Source organism: Camarhynchus parvulus, chromosome 2 (assembly GCF_901933205.1).
Source record: "Camarhynchus parvulus chromosome 2, STF_HiC, whole genome shotgun sequence".
In the NCBI taxonomy this organism is placed as follows: domain Eukaryota; kingdom Metazoa; phylum Chordata; class Aves; order Passeriformes; family Thraupidae; genus Camarhynchus; species Camarhynchus parvulus.
The window spans coordinates 53,425,429-53,442,321 of NC_044572.1; the positions used below are offsets into that span (position 1 = coordinate 53,425,429).

Consider the following 16,893-nt stretch of genomic DNA (forward strand, 5'->3'; position numbering starts at 1 on the left):
AAATTATGGGCAAAAATCAAAACATTTCCTGTAAAGTAAGAAGCAATAACATTCTTGGGATGCAAAAGATGGAATTCTATGTAGATCACAACATATACAATCTCTACTAACACATAAAGATCCTTCTACGAATGCCATTATTTGTAGGAGTACTGCAAAGTCTTCTGGTTTTCTCAAGTTTTCTGGTGTATATATGGGCATCTACCTTTCTAAAGGCTGAATAAATTAGATCCATTAGATCAAATCTGCATCCAAGAATGTGGTTTGGTACTGCTACTTACATGCATTCAGACACTCTCTCACAGTAGGAACCAAACCCCTTGAAAATTTAAAATATCCCTGCTCATTGCAAGTGAAGTTTGAGTAGATGATCTTTAAAGTTCCCTTACAACCCAAACTATTCTAGGATTCTAGGATCCTTTTCCAGGAAGATGTGCCCATTCATGCAAGCTGGGGATTTGTCCTTGCAGCTGGAACACAGCAGCAAATTTACATCACCTGAACCACGTGTAACAGCATTTCCATTCTGCAAGGTATTATTAATAGGCATTCAGTGCTTTAGCAGTGTGCCTCATCTCTCCCTATCTCTCTCAGAAACCAAATCAGGAAGTATCATATTCTTAAGCTTTCAAGTACCAAGTCTGCACATTAATTTCTGGTTTAAGTCCAGATTACTTTTGTGAGTTTATAGTGTTTCTGCAGCATGCTCAAGGTATGTTACCGTAAATTCTTTATGCATGCTACTGGTGCAGCGAGACTGATAATAGAAAATTAATTTTAAAAATCCTTCATTACCAAGGAAACAGAATGAAAAAAATCTTTCCTGCACAGTTTCACAACTATCTGTCTTGCCTGACTCGTATAAAAATTATTGGTCACTCAAGTACTTCACACTCCAAGGCATGTGTTCTGCAGGTCTAGCTATATATATTCCTATATTCCTGTGCATTCCAGAGGTAAACCACCCAACACCCACGCTCCTTGAGATCACCAACTATGGTGTGCAGCCAACAGCAGGAAGAAGAAATCACATGTAAACAAAAAGTTTAAAATTCTACAGGAAAATGAGGTTGCCTAACGCTATTGTATTGGTCTGTACTACCAAGCAAAAGTCAACATCACCGCCTTTTCTTGCCACCATTTTTTATTGCCCTCATCAGAAGGAACAGAGTACATCCTGAAAAGTGTGTAAGTATCTATGACTTGAGGGGAATGCTCTGCATAATCCCCTCTGGTTGATCAAAAGAAGCAGTAGCAAGCAGTTTGCAATGGGGTCCTCTCTTTTCCTCCTTCAACAGAGAAACAGAGACAGATTAGAGGACTGAAAGATACTGAGTGGATAAAGAAGGCTCTTAAAATTATGGAAATGTTATGGAAAACTAAGTTGGGATCCTTAAGAATTCAGCAAACTGCTTCACTTTACAAGTGGTCGCTGGTCTATTGGTCTATGATACACAACTTGTAAGTGCAGCTAGCACTCTCTGAAAGGTGCAGGGCATGCTCTCCTAAAAGAAAAACAGATGTAAACTTTCTGTTAACAGAGAGCTCATCAGGGAAATAGCCTAACTATGAAAGTGAGTTACTGATTGCAAATAGAAAAGGACATTTTCAAAAGCACTCAAGCCCTGCTAGAAATAAAATTTATAACCTGTTTTCAGGAGCAGTTCTGCTCCTCTCCCTACTTTCTTTCAAAGTTTACTTTTAGGCTTGACATAACCCTTGTGCCTTTGGCAATCAATTCTCTGGCCCTCCAGCCTCATGAGGAGGCTTATATCGACTCCCACTTCTCTATCAGCACAGAGGCCTTTTGGGTAAGGCTATGAACAACCCATGTGGCTCCCTTTGTAGGACTGTCTATATTTCTAGAAAATACTACTCACTATCCATGGCATGAAGATATTCCATATGCAGAGCCCCGGCTCCCGCAGTGGCAGCTGAAGGAATGATGTCTGCGTACGGGCTGCGCTGGCCTGCCAATAGAGCCATCTGATGATAATATTCAGCTGGACTGACGCCAGCATGTGGAGCTAAAAAAAACAACATAAAAGTACCGTTAATGACGTAAGATAAACAAGAAGGAAAGTTTTATCACATTGCCAGTTTCTCTGGCCATTAAAACAGCTTGTTTATTTTTTTAATGTAATGCAATGTCTGCACTATGACACCACAAGTCAATATATTTCAACCAATGGTACTGTAAAGACACCATTCGAAAAAACAGCAAGACTTAAAATATTAATGAGCTTGGTGATCTCATATTTTTGTATTTATTATTAAGTGACTCAAAAAGTGACAGGCTGACAGCAATGGAAACTAGCATGATTTATTTAGTGACATAAAAAAGCAGGAAAACCTTCCTAGCATTTTATTCACATTTACTTCATCCCTGGCTCAAAGGAATCCATCTCTAAGGTAACAAAGCAGCTGAACTTCCATAAGCATTCCGGCATCTGGAGTCTCTACTTAGGGGACTAGAAGATTCTCCCTCACTATGTCCCTCTGTGTCTATGCTTAGGAGCAAACAGGGATAAAGCATGATTCCAGGACAAATAATAGCTGTCCATGAACAATACAGGGTCAGTTTTTTAGTAGGACAGACTGAAGTCAATAAATGTGACCATCCCATCCTTCAAAGTTCATGTATAAATATACTTGACGCACAAGTCTATTTGCAGAGTCAAAACCACAGACTGAATAGACTGTACATCCCATCAGTGAGGTTATCGTGATGCAGTCCTCTGATAATGACTTGTATTAGCTGTTCTCTCATATAAAAATAACATGAGAGCTTCCTGGTCCCCTCCAATTTTCAAGCAGGTTGTCAGCTAATGGGAAACCCTGGACAAATACAAAAAATTGACATCACTTTAAGATCATCTCCTCTCAGCAGGCTTCAGATGCTACTGAAGGTACACGGTCATTTCATGAGCTTGTGTAAGACGTACGCATAAAATAAGCTGGGCTCTCTCTCCCTGACCCTGACCCTGACCTGCCATGAAACTTGAGGTTAACCAGAGCCCTTCTCTCTGGTCTCTCCCTATCCCACTTGCAAAACAGTTTACACTCTGGTCACCACAAGATGGTATGCAAGCTTGCCTAAAACACTTAGGGTTCCTTAGGTTAATGGGCTGCACACCAAGCTGGTACACCAGATTATTTTTACACTCTTTCATATCATTCAATGAGATTTTTCTTTAATCTCAGCAGCTGAATCTTGAAAGAAAACAAAATGTTGGGCTGAAATTCTCTGAATATTGTTACCTACACAAAGCTAAAGATAATTTATATTTTCATTAGAAAAATCAGATCCTAAATGCAAACCTTATAAACAAAGAATCAAGACTTACACTTTTAATGGTCTTTTGAACATAAAAAAGGCATTGGAATTTGGAGAAAAGTTAATTCAGCAACAGACTGCCGAAGTGTATAGTCTGCCTTTATTATTATCACATAAAATGAAAGAATGTGCTTTTGATGTTAAAATGTTAAATATAACATATAAGAAAGGGTGACGAAAAATAGATGTATGTCAAACATACATCTAGGCATGGCATAAAAATGAGCTGAGATAAAATAAAAGTTGCTGGTATTTTTTCCGAATTACAAAAGTTGTAGGTATTTTTTCCGAATTACAAATTGATTTCACAATTAATTACAATTTTTCCACTTTCTGTGAAATGGTAAAGAAATTATTCAGACCAAATTTTAAGAGACATGTAACTCCCACTGAATCACTGATTTTAAAGTTTTACAGTAGTAGGCAACCATGGTATATTTCCAGACAGACTGAAAATACTTCCTGAGCTTTTTGACATAAGTGTCTGGGTTAACTAACAGTAACATTGGCTGCAAACTTTAAAATTAACTGCTGCAAAAAACGTAGTGAACACATAATTACTAAATGTTCCATATGCCAAGAAATGTTCTGGTGCTCTTAAAAGATTATTCTTTACTACCTCCCTCAAACATAAAAAATTTGTCTTGTAAATGATGTGTTGCATCAAGGGCAAATGAAGGATAAATGGGAAGACCCACAGCCCTGAACTTTTTCCTGTTTATTCCCGAGTAGCTTCAGCTTTGTTCCCGTTTTTCTGTAAGTGGAGGCATTTGCTCCTGCACAGTAGGCACAGCTGAGCTCCATTTGAGCACTTTCCTCTACACACACCAACAACTCCATCCTTACCCCTGCTCCAAATCCTCTGAGAAGTCCTCAGCTACCCCTGACCCACCAAATCTGCTGGCTAAGGAGAAGTGACAAGAGTTATGTTCCAGATTGTTTTGGCTCCTGGCCATCCCCAGATCTGAGTTGACAGACTGAGCCCAATAGTACATTGATCTAATTATCAAACTGTCCTAAAGCAATTAGGCAGTAACAGAAATCTCACTATGGCTTTCAGAAGAGCAATAACAACTTCCAAGGTTTCATAGTTCAAATGCTATATCTCTTAAGCCATGGTGTCCTTTATGTTATTACTACATCATGTGCATGTACCCCTTTAAACCACAAGAGTGTTTCATTTGCATTCTAGAAGTGCTCAAGCCACGATTTAGATTCTCTGATCCCAGGAACCCATATCCGAAAAAAGGCGTTTTATTGTAGACTTGATTGATCATACAACAGACTATGGATTCCAGGGAACAAACCTGCAGCTTTTCAACTGCATGCTGTTTGATTGAGATATCTTCAATGCCTCAATCAAGTTACTTTATTTTCATTGGATGCTGCCAACACCAGGGCTGTGGCAACTTGTCAAAGATGAGCTGTGAGCCTATAGGAAGTGTGAAGTAATATATATTTGTTTAAAACCTGAAGAGAGATGCTTAAACTAGTCAATTTAGCATGTACTTATGACAGATTAAGGCTGTGTATGCAGTCAGCAATCAAAACTCAGGGGATGAGCATTAAGACAGAGTGTACTCAGCTGCACTGTCCATACCTGAGTGTCTCATGCCCTCTGAAAGCCCAGGAATCCAAGCTACATAGGCAGGTGGGAGAAATCTGTCTTTCTGAGGTGGCAGGTGGAGTTGAGGCAGGGCATTTCACAGACCTGAACTAACACCAAACACCTGCATTGTAGACAGATGAACCTTAGCACCATCATAATTATGACAGAGCTCCAGACTCAACTGCTAACATACCAAGTGTCCATTTGTTGAGGAACTGAATAGCTCACTGAGGCTTCACTACCTACAACTCACTGGACTACAATGGCAGAACAACACAGAAAGATCACACATTTCTATACTGTACACATCTACACTTAGGTGCCAGATTCTGAAACCAAATTCTACCCTGTGACATCTCTGGATGTTTCTGGAGCATCAGTTGGGTGCTGGGTCAGAGAACACCATGTGCCTTCATTTTTGCAAGTGAATCCACTGTGGTACACCTGAGACCAAGACTGTATACAGCTTAATGTCATAGGTGGTGATAGGTCATTCGCACCTTCCTTTATGTGCCACTGGAACATACCTTAAGCATAAATGAAATTCTGCAGGAATGGGACCTGAAAAGTATTGAAGATAGTAAAGTATTCTGCACATTAGATCCTGTGAAAAAGCCCAGACGTACACTACAAGAGTTTTCCCAATATATGCCATTACTTTATAGCTCTGTCATTTTTGTCCTTTATCTAAAGCTCCAAAGCTCCTAAAGTTAAAACTTGCCCTTCTGACAATTCAAATTTTTTTCTTAAAAGTGGTTTTTTTTAAATTCTTCTGCTAAAACAAAAAGGGTAGAATTAGGAAGAATTCATGCAACATCCAAAGTGCTGCTAAGAAAGCCCTATGTGCATGCCATATACCTTGACTGACAATAGGTCATTAAAATTTATTCTCATAAGAATATGTGCCCATAACTAATGGATTAACTGTAAAGGTATATATTCTTATAAACGAGGATTAATTAGTTATCCATTTGGATAGGGTGCACTGCTCATTTTTCAAATTCAGCTAAAGGCAGTTTAACTCTGGTAAGTTTCTGAATTCACTGGGAAGATCTTTCCCATAGTTAAAGTACCAGTTTAATTACCTTTCTCTATATAGTTGATTCTGAGTATGTTATATTTTAGTTCTCTTCAGTAAATGCTACAATTTTGAAATGTCAAACTGCTTATGCTTACGCACTATTGAAAAACCTACTATTAACAAGACAGCTTTGTTTTGCAACTCTGTTGATGGCTCACTTTGGCAAAATTCCCACTCAAATGAATAGGACACGTGCTAGAATAATGACAAGAGTGATCACAGGAGTTCACTTCAGCCCAAGTAGCCTGAAAAGTAAAAGCCATGATTATACCAAGACCTAAAGCACTGAATTTCAAGTATACTGTCCACCATTTAGATTAAAAGGGACAATCTTGATCATCAGCCACTTCTACATAAGCATCATTTCATTTGTCCATATTGTTGGCTAGGATAAACTGAAGTAATTCTACAAAACTTTAACAGAACTATTGACTAAATGTAACTAGTCAGTGCATGCTTTATATGATTGAAAAATACTATTTTAATTAACAAGCCTTTTGTGCCTCAAGAACTCCATGGTTATACACTGACGTGCACTCATAAAGAATCTGACTCAATTCAGTGCAGGTACAATGGATTTTTGGGAGATCAGAATTACACCCCATGTCAGCCCCACAAACAAAAGATATCACAAGACATACACCACCCTTCCAGCATAAATTTTGAATGAGGCAGCTTTTTTTTTTCTTCTCCCTGAAGTTTCAACATTTGTGAGATGTACAAATGAGCCATCATCGGCTGATGAAGTATTGAAACATTTATGACATAATGAATATGTCTGACAAACCTGGTGAAGCTGCTTTGAACAAGGGGGAAAAATGTTGACAAGATTAATATAACTTAAGTTGCTACAATGACAGAAAACAGGAAGCCTGTCTTAACCCACCGTCTGTTGGGCTGAGTCCGCGGGCTGCCGAGATCATGGAGAGGGATGGGCTGCTGTGCAGGGACCTGATGTAGTCCATGTAGGGGTTAATGTATGGGTGAGGGGTGCTGAAGGGAGACTCTGACGTTGCAGCAGGATTTCGGTGCGGGGAAATTCTAAGGAATGGAAGCTCTGAGTATGTTGGGCTACTAGATAAGGCAGAAGGCCTGGAAGAAACAAAAGGAAGAAAAACAAAACCAGCCACGTTATCTATACAACAAAGAAAAATACTATAAAGGTAACACACTTGTTTCTTGAAGAATAACAATTGGGTTGCACATGTACTGAAGTCAACTGCCTGGAAAAAAAAAGGTTGGGAAATTAATTCTTCCCTCTCCTCACTATTAGCAACATTTCTCTGACCAATTTTAACATGACTTTATATTTGGTTTAATCTTTACACACCTCAATACCCTTCCCCATGGAGTAAAGAATTTCAATTAGTGCAAAATATGCACACTGTATTACACAGTAATTCTTACTGCAATATGAAATACATACTGAGATTCAGAATCATTTACATCTTCAAAACCACGTGCCTATTGAAAAAGGAGCTTTGAGAGCCACACCTGCAACCATGCCCTTCATTTGCCAGCTTACTCTTTCTTAAAGTGCACGATGGCATGTTTATACAGAAATCACTTCAGGAGTCCCAGACTTTGCAAGCCATTGAGACAGATGGGGTCTTTGGAGCATTTTTTTTTTGTTTTTGCTGTCCCTTCCCATGAAAAATGCACAGAACTTGGCGGCAGAGTAAGAAAGATTGCTGCATACGTGTGTTTTTAGTATGGCTCCAGTGACCAATGTTTTTTATCAAGACCCCATTAATTAACTGCATCATTTTTGTGAAGGGAAAGCTTGGTGCCCTCTCATACTATGTGCGATGAACCAAGGCTTAAAGCTGACAAAAGACAAATAACCCGCCATAACCTCCCCATCATCCCACCCTGTCGATACAACAGCGTCTGGGCTCTGCTTGGAGACTTTTCTCTCACAGCATCCCATCTCCAAAGGCACTGGAAAAAGTTCAAATTTCATCACAAGGGGCTGGAGTGCCTGCCCTTGCCAACCTGCTCTTTGGCAAAAGACAATGATTAAGCCTGTCATGCATTTGCTGTAGTCCAACTGGCTGACCCGAACTAAATGCCTTTTTGTCCCTGTTTTTCCAATTAATTTAGCATATATACAGCAGAGACACAGGCAGCAGCTGTGAGAGCAGTGAGGGCAGCCTGTTCCTTTGATGCTGCTGGCTTACAAAGAGTAATCAAACAAGAAATGTATTTTTTTCCCTTTAACATACGCATATCATGATCAATGGAGGTAGTTGTCATCACCTAAAAGGCCAACAGAACATAATGTTACATAGGAGCCAATTCTGCCCTGCCATCAGCTCGGAAATGCAAGCATATGAGTGGGACAGTGATCAAAGTCATGAATTCCTACATGATGCCAGCTTCCCTACCACTAAATCCATGAGGGCTTGTAAAATCTGAGGAATGAAGATTTCTCCTGATGTGTTTTTCTCCCTCTTTTCCCTTTCCTATCTGACCTTTTTTGTGTTTCTTGCCCTCCAACAGCTTTCTGCAAGGTAAGCCTGTTTAGCCTTCCTGTATGAAAATACCTCCTATCTCCGAAGTTTGTTTAGGGAGCTGCATTTTGTGCTAGCAGTAGGTACCAACAGTGCAGTCTGGCACCCGAGCAAATGACCCACATAAAGCTAAGCCACTCACTATGATGCTTTCAGCATATTTGAAATGCACTGAGAACCTGAAACCAGAAGCTACTTTCCACCACTGTGCAAACCAGACATCTCCTTTCCTCAGAGAACTTTTTGTCTGCATGGCTCTAAAGTAAAACTTTGTTTTACAGTGGAAGTGCATCTTTTACCTTGGTACTATGAAACCACACCAGATGTGAAATATTTGTTGTCTCCTGATTCCCCATGAGGCCAAGATTGGTTGGCAAGAGCTTTAAAAATCATGGTGATGTAGGAAGCAAAAGTACTACAGCTGGGTATCACATTACAGAGTGAATTTCCTATCCTGGCAGTGAGGAAAATATAGTAGTACAGCAAATTTAATACAAGAGTAACAAAGAAACTAAGTCTGGATGTCATTTTATGAGATTCTTTTCAAATGTGATCCCAACTCATATTTAGAAACACGAAGAGCATGCAGACAGGCTGGGACCCTGGCTTTATCTGGTGCATATTGAACAGAAAACTCTTTAAATGCTTATGCAAGAACACTGAAAGTCTGTATCGGCCTCAGTGATTCACTCTCCAGCTGGCCAACAGCCAAATGCTGCCGCAGGAGCAAGATTAAGAGCCAGGCTGTCAGCTTCTCCCTCCAGATCCTGAAAGAGCCATTCAAGGACACCAGGACTCAGCTGCTCTCCTCCTCCTCAGCCCTGCCTCTTTCTCTCTCTCCTCTTCTGAGGTCCTCAGTTTTCCTAGGATGCTAGGGAAAGGACATTGACCTGGGTAACATCAATCAACTGCAGGTATATAAACAGTATTATCTGAGGCAGAAATAAGGAGTCATCAGATTCCATAAAGAATTCCCAGCTCTGGACTCTGATGTTACCTAATTTCTCTCAAGCATCTGATTTTAACATGCTGCTAACTTCTGTGCTCACTTTCAGTCTGGACTTCTCTCTCTCCTCTGTGTTCCCAGACTCCTGCTCTCAGGCCTACAATTTGAGTCATCCTGATTTATTCTAATAAACATCACATATTCTTCCTTTCCCTCTGTGATTAAATTTCACTGTGAACATCTTTCACAAGTACTAACTTGATCCTTCAAACTAAAATGCAGCTTTTAGAAAGGGTGCTGCCAAACCCCCTTACTGTTGCTTTGCAACCTCATTGTTGGAATAACCTCTGTCCTGTAAGCAGCAAAAAGTACAGCCCAGGAGTGGCTCTGCAGATATTCAGTGACAAACAAATCAAATCTCCAGATGTGGGTGGCAGTCCATCCCCATAATTTTTATTTCACATGTATAGAATAATAGAACAGTTTGGATGGAAGGTACCTTTACAGGTCATCTAGTCCATGCTGACATGAGGAGGGAAAGAAGATGGGACTCTCCTTCAAACTCAGGACCCTTCAGCCCAGCATCCTGCAACCTAGCCATGCATCCTGCTGAATGGCGTTCTGCCTTGGGTCTGAGGCTACTTCATGGGATGCAATGAGGCTTCAGCATGAGAAGAGGCAAGGAGATTTTCAGTGATACTGCTTGATAATTTATGCCTCACCTGTAAGCCATGGGAAAGCAGAACTTGCCCTGCATCTTCTCCTGTGCAGGGGGTCTTCTGTTATAGAACATATTCAGACCACTTAAGGGAGGGAGCAAAGCAGATGTATGCTCTTTTCTGAATCAGGACCTCTGTGTCTACTTCTAGAGACCCTGCAAACTCAATTCAAATTTCATACAAAGCTGATCACACTTTCAAGACATAGTTGAAGGTCTCCAGGTTTGCAGGTAAAAAAGATCCTGTGGCTGTGTTTCACCACTAATTTTTATCCTGGCACATTAGGATGATTTTATTATTTTCTCAGTAACCTTGATTATATCTACAACCCTGAGGTAAATGAGAAGGAACAGAGAACAGGGCTAGCTGTGAAGGCATCTCCTCCTTCCTGTCTAGAAGGCCTTCCTGCTCACTGCTAAGGTGCTGAAATATCATGAGTGCCACACAGCTTCCACATCTAACATAGGATTTCCCACTCCCCAACCACACCCAGCCTGCCAGTTTCTTCCTGTCCCAACTCCGATGCTCTGGGGAATCTCAGCTGCTCAGCTTGTGAATGGCACATACGTGCTGAGACAGGGAGATCAGTGTAAGGGCAAACAGGTGTATTTTTGCCTATTAGTCATGGCACTTCCTCGATGAATTGTTGCAGAGGTGTCTGCACACTCTTAAAAACTTACATAGTTACACCAGTTCAGCAGCTGTGAACTGCATCAGTTGTAGGGCAAATCACAGTGCGTGTGAAGCTGCTTTTTTTTAAAAATGGGTTTTTTTCTGACCACTGCTGAACAACAGTTGAGCTATCTGTAGGATTTCAGTTATTACTCATGAAAACAGTGTCATTTTGTTTTGCTGCTTACAGCTTCAATAGATGAACTCTGTACAAGAAGACTGACTAGCAGTAGGTTTAGATTTTAACCATCACAAAAACTGAATCAAATGCAATTCCATTTTCAGCCCATACAGCTCTTTTTTAACTGGTGAAGGACGATCATGGGAATCTGAGAGTTGATGAGGCAAGCATGAGCAAGTTATACATATTTCAAAATGATCTGCATGCACAGATCATTACCTAGTATTATCTTGAAAGGATCACACATTCTTTCCACCAGCAGAAAAAGCTGAGATACAGGGACTCCTATTACATACTACAGTCTGTTTTTTGTACTTAAGCATTTGTCAGTTTTACAAAGAGGAAGACTGGATTGCCCAAATTCAAATCCTACCCCTTTCTTTGGTACTAACGGAACAGCTAACTTGAGGTGAAGTGTTGCTGCCTGGCTATGACCAGAGGTGAAAGTCCCTGGGTAGGTAAGCCAGCACAGAGCTTGTTGTCTGTGGGTCCTTTCAACCACCCTCTCAATGCTCTACTGATGGGATTAGAGGATCATCCCAAAGTCCATGAAACTATCTTATGTGGATTCATGCATGTAACTGAGTTAGGAATTGAGATGGGCGGATGGAAAGAAAAGAGACCCAGTTCAGGGTGCTGGGGAGCAGCAAAGGCCAGCTAGCTCCCTAAGTAAAGGCAAGTCAGGAGCCATGCATGGGCAATGTACCCCATGCCACCAGAGCTGAGTGACCAGAGCCAGATGCTACTCACACAGTCAATCACGAGCCTGAGACAAGGCAAAGTGACAAACCAGGTCTGGGTTGGGCCCTTCAAGAGCAGAAGGAGACAGGGACAAAGACAGGTCAGGAGACAAGTTACACCATGGTTCTGAGGGCTCTATCCAGAACAGTTTCCTGCACTGCAGATCCTGAGCTCAGCCAGGAGCAGGACCACAAACTGGCACTACTTACAACACAGATCAGGCAGCTCAGCTAAAAAGGAATTCCTGGATGCATGATGCTGGTAGAGGTCTCCAGTGAGGCCACTCAAGACAATTACTGCCAATTAGTGGCCTCAGAGTACTTACTTGCTTTGCAGCGCTTGAACTGCTTTAATACATGCCAAAATATCTATACAATGAAAATTGTCCCTGTTCTTCTATCTCTTGCAAGTGTGAAAACTACAGGAGACCCCAGGGCATAGTACAATCCCCCACTCGTCACAGGCATTCTTCAATAGCAATGTTTTCTGGAAGCAGATGTAAAGCCACTCAGAACAGCCACAAAGGTCTCTGTCACAGGAAAATCTAGACTACTATTTTTGAGGTTGGTTTGGTGTTAGAGAGCTACCATAAATGGTTCCCAAATAACTTTAAGCTGTGCTTGGACAAAAACCTCTTCTAAGCACAACCTATTAAAAAAAAAAAAAAAAAAAAAAGGTGATTTAAGCTCTTTCTGATTTTAAAGGAAACTATAACTCCAGGAGTAGAAATCTTAATGCCAAGTTTTGTCCTGATAAAATTTTAAATGGCTCTTTTATGAATCTGTTGAAAAATACATTTATATTGAAAACAGCAAGTGATCCTTAACTATAACATTGTAAATATGACACTGAGCTGAGGTTACAGATGGAACAATAAACTATCTCACAGAACAAAGCTTGTCAACGAAGTGGGATGAAATATTGTAACATCACCTAATTTATTATTGCCTTTTCATCCATCTTGTTATATTATGAACGTGTCAAAGTTCAAACCTCGATATTTAATCATTTAACAGTACGTTATTCAATGCTGGAGCAAGCATTGATGGCATAACTCTCATACCAATGATATCCACACTGTTTCTCTGATACCTGATCCATTCAGTCCTGCCTGGAGAATTGAAAAATATTAAACTCATTAAACTGCCTATGCTACATTTCTTTTATCTTTTTCTTTTCTTTTTTTTTCCCTGCAATAATCATCTGATGTCTGCCCACAAAACATTAACACTTATTTCTAGTAGAACCTGGAAGATGAACAAACAAGGACTTTCTTGGTATGTGGTGACTCCTATTCTAAAGCATGTGGCTCAATTCCTTTGGTAATATCTCCCATGTTAAATTTCTATTGTTTATTTAATACCACTGTTGCTTGTACAGACTGACCCTCCAGCACTAGCAGTCAACAACTGGCTAATAAAAGGTTTTTGTGTTAATAAAGTTGAGCTCTGAGATTTCAATGTAAGGAGATTGAGGCCAGCACTGAGCATTTTTCAAATGCAACCTACAGTTCTTTTTTCACTTCTCATTGAGTTGGTAAACAATCAAAGCTATAGATACATACTATGGGAAATCAACAATATAATTTTTAATACCTATTTTTTTTCAGAAATTCCAGCTTCAAACAGGCACTCTATTCCCCTAGAATCACTCACTGACTCAAAGCTGCTATATCACTTTCTTGGACTTAGGAAAACTAAACAAGCAATTATGAACATTTTAAGAATGATTTGAATAATTCTTGAAATGTCAGAGCACACTTCATATAAAACAGCTCAAGTGCTGCAAAAGAGTAAGCACTGTTAGCTATATTTTCTTAATGGTGGACATGAAGAAAAAGGAGAACATGAGCAAGTTTTTTAAGTCCTAAAACAAAAAACCTTCTTGATTTCCTGTATAATTTTCCATGTTTCAACACCTAGTGAATATTTACTCACTTTTCCTCCAAAATTCACACTGGAACTGTAGTCAGCATAGGGAAGTAGGTCATAGAATCTGATTTGGTAGCAAACTTTCTTTCAGTAGATACATGCTCAAATAAATCATGAGTGGGTCCATGCCTGCGTAGTTCTCATAGAAGCTAGATCAGGGTTTAAGGTATACAGGCTCTGGTTTGGTTTCCATTATTTATCTGCTGTCCACCTTGTACAAGTTTGTTGTCTTCCTGATCCACTCTTTCCCCAACTTTAAAAGGGTGGTAAAGCACTTGGAAAATGTTCAGTATCAGTTCAGTGGGAAGGTCACATCAAGAGATCCCATGTTACAAATATTTTCTCACTGAGGCAAGGACAATGCCTCACAAAATGTGTGCAGTTCTGGTATGTAAATTCCTAAAATATACAAATAACCTCACATGGGGTTAGAATAAAAAGTTTCTCCCACAAAAAGTTAAAAGGCATCATTGCAGAAAAAAAAAAGGGACACAAATGACTGTACAAGAGAGGTTCATGGTTCAGGAAATCTGCATGACAATTAGGCACTGACCAACAGCAAAAGAATATTACTCTGGTTCCCCTTCCCTTCTTTGGGAAGTGTTAACATTATGTAGTTACAGTTAAAAATTGACTACATTAATCAAGCACTAAATCCTTAGTCAGTGACTGCGTTCCTATTTTTCAACTGATGGACTGCCTGAACATAGACTCGGGTTTTTTACATATACTGCTACTTATAAGACTTCATAAATAACCCAACTATCAGCTTGTGGATTTCCTCAAGAATAGTTTATGCCATGAAAAGCAATGAATATTCATTCTGTTATTTAACAGAATGCTGTTTACATAAGGTCAGCTGTAACACTGGTGACCTTCAGTCCACAGTAACACCTGTAGTGACTACAGCAAGCAACTGCTGCTTCAGATGATACAGTCTTGACTTGAGAGTCTTGACATGCATTACTTAAATGTGTATGCTGACACAGTTTTGACTATTTAATTTCCTTCAATATGAAAAATGTAAATAAAACTATCTACTGGGCTCCCAGTATTTCTCAAGTCCAGTCTTCTTGTTCTCTTCCTCACAGGCACCTGCCTCTCCTTTTCCTCTTCCATCCACCCACTACTGTTGCTGCCTCCTGGCACTGCTCTGAAACACTGTCCACTTGGCCTTTGCAGTACAGAGCATCCCAGCTTTCCTCTCCTTTCTCCAAATCCTTCTTAGGATGCTGCAAGAAATCAGTGACTGGGAGAGGACTTTATGCATTTACATGGCAATTCTTTGCTTGTACAAAGAAGGCAAACATACAGAAAAGTAACCAACAATAACTACTCCCTGCAAATGCCACTTGCCCATTCTAGGCTTCTACCAGAGGTTATCTGGCAAATTTTGTGGCAGCTGTGTAAGCCTCCGAGTACCCAGCTTGGTGCCCCTCCCAGGCAGAACATTTCTGCCTCTGGCCACTTCACTGCCCAGTTTCAGGAAGCCAGAGCAAAGCTGTGAGACTGTAAATGGGGCAAAGGCACACAACCCTGATGAGGGAGAAGGGATAATCCCCAGGGTGAAGAAACAGCTGGGGCTGGTAAACCCTGAGGCCATCAGAGCTGACTCACCAGAGTTCATTTGCCAAAGACTTCGAGCTCTTCCTGGCAGAGCTCCTTATATTTGCACAACACTCAGCAGAGCTCCCATCCTGCACAGAACTGTTAGACACTGCAGTAATGTAAACAGTAAATAAAAGTAATGCTAACATGTGATTTCCATCTCTTGCTTCTGCTAAAGCCTTATCCAGGCACTGTCTTCCTTTGCTGAGCTTGCACTAAACCATAAATAAAGTAAGATCTTATACCTTCACAGGAGGTATTTTTCCTCTCCTATCTTCAGCTGGTTCCAAGTTTACAGACTTGTAAATGTAATGTATTGAATTGTACATTAAAAGATGGAGTATAATGTAGCAATGCTGCATTTGATGCAGAAATCATCATCATGCACATAAAACAGATGCACAGGACAAGAAAGTGTTATTTGAATAAGATTGCCATGGACCTCCACACACTATTTCTCCTTCAAACTATGCTGTACTACAAAGTGCAGCAGGAAAATCTAAAAGCTCTACAGCCAACTCATTATCTGTTGTTAGTAACAACAGAGTGGGCAGTGAAATAACCAACTGCATTCCTATAGCAAACTTCTCTGCTCTGCAATTCTCTTCTGATGCTCTAGAGGTGGTCCCATTTGCTATTCAAATTTTAGCTTCCTCTAGGCTACAGGCAGAGCCTGACATCCCTTCCAGTCTTTAACCAGAGACACCACCATATCAATATGTAGACATATATAAATCTGGGCTGCATTAATGTACCCCTTTCTTGCCTCCCTTGCAGCTCCTCTCTTCTCTCAGAAAAAGTGGGTCAAAGGAGTGTCAGAAGCTTTCTCACACTTAATGCTGTTAAGTCAGCTAATTGAATAAATATTTGTTTAACATTTGCTCCTATTTCACTAATGCGCTGTGAGAATGAGAAGAATTTTATTCCCCTTCTTCCCCATCCTCCCCCTTCATCAGGAGTGCCACTAGCTGTTATCGCAGTGACTAATGTGCTGTATGTGGCCATTATAGTCCTCAACTCTGAAATCACAGCCAGGATGAACGATAGGCTCTGCCTGTATGCTGATTGGAGTTGGATGATGATTGATTAGAAGAAAGTCAGACTACGTAGCCATGCAAAAAGAACTGCACTAAGCCACAAGCTTAAACACTAAAGAGCATATCACCAGGGCCTTCAGAGCTATTGGATGTTTTCATATGAACATTTCTTACATCCAGGTTTGCGCATTTTATCTTTATTCTTTCAAATACTGAAATTGCTTGGATAAGAGGGTTATATTTTTTTAATATATATTTTCATATATATATACTTATACACATTTCTAAGAGTAGCCTGAACTTTTAGAGGAAATTGAAGAGGCTTTGTGTCAAGTACAGCTAAATCCAGCCTTTCTATATCAAACCCCTGCTAGAAAATTACTGTGCAGATGATAAGGCTGAAAGATATAATAAAAAGTGACTCTACTCAATTTACACTGCAATATTGGTATGACTGAATATTTTTCATTCAGGTGACTGATAAAATCACTAAACTGTATTGCAGATAAATAAAGGAG

At 40.1% G+C, this 16,893-nt stretch overlaps 1 protein-coding gene across 7 annotated transcripts in view; it reads right to left on the reverse strand.

Annotated features, from left to right (window-relative positions):
- The window catches only part of GLI3 (GLI family zinc finger 3), a 206,749-nt gene that overhangs the window by 64,706 nt on the left and 125,150 nt on the right, over nt 1–16,893 (reverse strand). For all 7 annotated transcript variants that reach the window (XM_030943798.1, XM_030943800.1, XM_030943794.1 and 4 more), the window contains 2 exons: nt 6,914–7,119; nt 1,881–2,027 (listed from right to left, as the gene is read on the reverse strand). In XM_030943798.1, coding sequence (XP_030799658.1) covers nt 1,881–2,027; nt 6,914–7,119 — 353 coding nt within the window. The remainder of the gene's footprint in view (nt 1–1,880; nt 2,028–6,913; nt 7,120–16,893) is intronic.